This window comes from Nicotiana tomentosiformis, chromosome 9 (assembly GCF_000390325.3).
Source record: "Nicotiana tomentosiformis chromosome 9, ASM39032v3, whole genome shotgun sequence".
NCBI classification, from domain to species: Eukaryota; Viridiplantae; Streptophyta; class Magnoliopsida; order Solanales; family Solanaceae; genus Nicotiana; species Nicotiana tomentosiformis.
In genome coordinates, this window is record NC_090820.1 from 7,811,649 (window position 1) to 7,813,644 (window position 1,996).

Sequence of the window (1,996 nt, forward strand, 5' to 3'; positions counted from 1 at the left end):
GATGCGAAGAAAACGAAGAACATAAATGCGATCCGAGGGATTATACCTTTGGATATCAATGTACTTTCCAATTCAGTAACACCGAAGGGGGGGGGGAACAAAAGTAATGAAGGAATTTCAATGACGAACAGGATATCCTAGGCAGATAGCGTGGAAGAAGACGCAAAAGTGAACAAAATTACAGGTTCGATTACAACCCTAGATCCAAGTACTAATTCATGGAGTAATGTAGTGGGTTCAATTCCAATAGAGGAAGGAATTGACCTTATTGAAGAGAACACAAAGCAGAATGTGAAAATTACAATGGCAGACATTAAGGATGAGGTTGACTACTCGACAACAACTGTTGTTTGTTACGTTCTAGGGTCAAATCTACCACAGGTAGTAATGGATAGTTATTTTAGGAGAATTTGGGGAGATTTAGGGATCGATAAAGTTGCGCAATTGAACAGAGGAGTATTTCTGATGAGATTTCATAGTGCAAAAAGTAGAAGTAAAGTAGTGGAAGAAGGTGTTCAAATGTTTGATAGGAAGCCAGTCATTGTGAAACCATGGAAGCCAGATATGGAGATAACAAAGGAACAAATAGAGAAGATTCCTATTTGGGTGAGATTGACAGGCTTAGACATTAAGTATTGGGGGGAAAATGGCTCTAACAAAGATAGCTAGGTTAGTTGGTAAACCTTTGAAGGCAGATGCTGCTACTACTAAAAAGGAAAGGCTAACGTATGCAAGAGTGCTGATAGAGGTGAAATTGAATCAACAGTATCCGACAAGTATATAGTTTGAAAATGAGGTGGGCAAAATAGTAGAGCAGGCAGTTCATTATGAGTGAAAACTTGTACTTTGTGAGAAGTGTAAGAATTATGGTCATGACATTGTGGAATGCAGAAAGTATATACAGGAAGAAAAAGAGAAGAATGAACAACAACAAAAGATCAATGCACAAAGGGTGGTAGATCAACAGGAAGGAAGAAAGGAAGCACAAAAGGAGACAACAGAACAAAAGGGGGTAAAAATGCAGCTAAAGGAAACAAGGGTGGAAAACAAAAAGGGAGAGAAGGGTAGGAATCAAAATTATAATAATGGATACAGAGTAGGGAAGTATGTGAGGAAGACTGCAATGGTGCAAGAAATACCTCTGAAAATAGATAATGCCTTTGCCACTTTAGGGCAACAACTAAGTGAAGAGGGGGCAAGTACCAGTCAAGCAGGGCAGCAGATAGTGGTAACGGGGATTGAAAATGCAGGTAAAAGGGTGGTTGAATATGATAAAGGTGGGGGGAGCCCACCAAAACATGGATAAGATCGGATTTTGGAATACCAGAGGACTAAATAACTCAGATAAACAGAAGGAAGTGAATCTGTTTATGCATAATTCTCAAGCTGGATTATTTGATCTTATGGAGACTAAGCTCAAAGAGTAGTTCTTAACTTGTGTAATGGTTGGTCATATAGTACAAATCTTAGTCAACATAAAGGAGGAAGAATTTTGTTATTATGGAAGCCTATGGTGTTTGATATAAATATCTATAAAGTTACAGAACATCTTATACATTGTGGAGTGCAGTATAGAGGTACAAAGAAGAAACTGACAGTTATAATGGTGTATGGTTTCAATGATGCAATACTAAGAAGGAAATTATGGGAAGACATAAAGGAAATTCATGATCATATGGCAGAACCGTGGGCAGTCATGGGGGATTTTAACTGTGTTTTGCACATAGATGAAAGGATTTGGAGCCCAGTTACATTGTCAGAAATAAGAGAGTTCAAACAATGTGTTGATGAATGTACTTTGCAGGATATGAAATCTTTAGGGGCTTTCTATACATGGAATAATAAGCAAGGTGGATCTGATAGAGTATATAGTAGGATTGATAGGGTGTTGGCTCATAATGAATGGATATTGGCTCTTCCAGATTCAGAGGTCTATTATAGAAATGAAGGGACTTTTGATTATTGTCCAGCTATAATAAGATGGGCAGGAGATTAA

The 1,996-nt window shown here is 38.0% G+C and overlaps 1 protein-coding gene across 1 annotated transcript; it reads left to right on the forward strand.

Annotated features, from left to right (window-relative positions):
- Nucleotides 1–1,603: 1,603 nt before the first annotated feature.
- LOC138898350 (uncharacterized) lies at nt 1,604–1,996 on the forward strand. Its single transcript, XM_070184409.1, has one exon. The coding sequence runs from the start codon at nt 1,604–1,606 to the stop codon at nt 1,994–1,996; it is 393 nt and encodes a 130-aa protein (XP_070040510.1).

Bases quoted from the DNA above. Each gene is read 5' to 3' on its own strand.
- LOC138898350 (XM_070184409.1), top strand. From the start codon at position 1,604: ATGGTGTATGGTTTCAATGATGCAATACTAAGAAGGAAATTATGGGAA.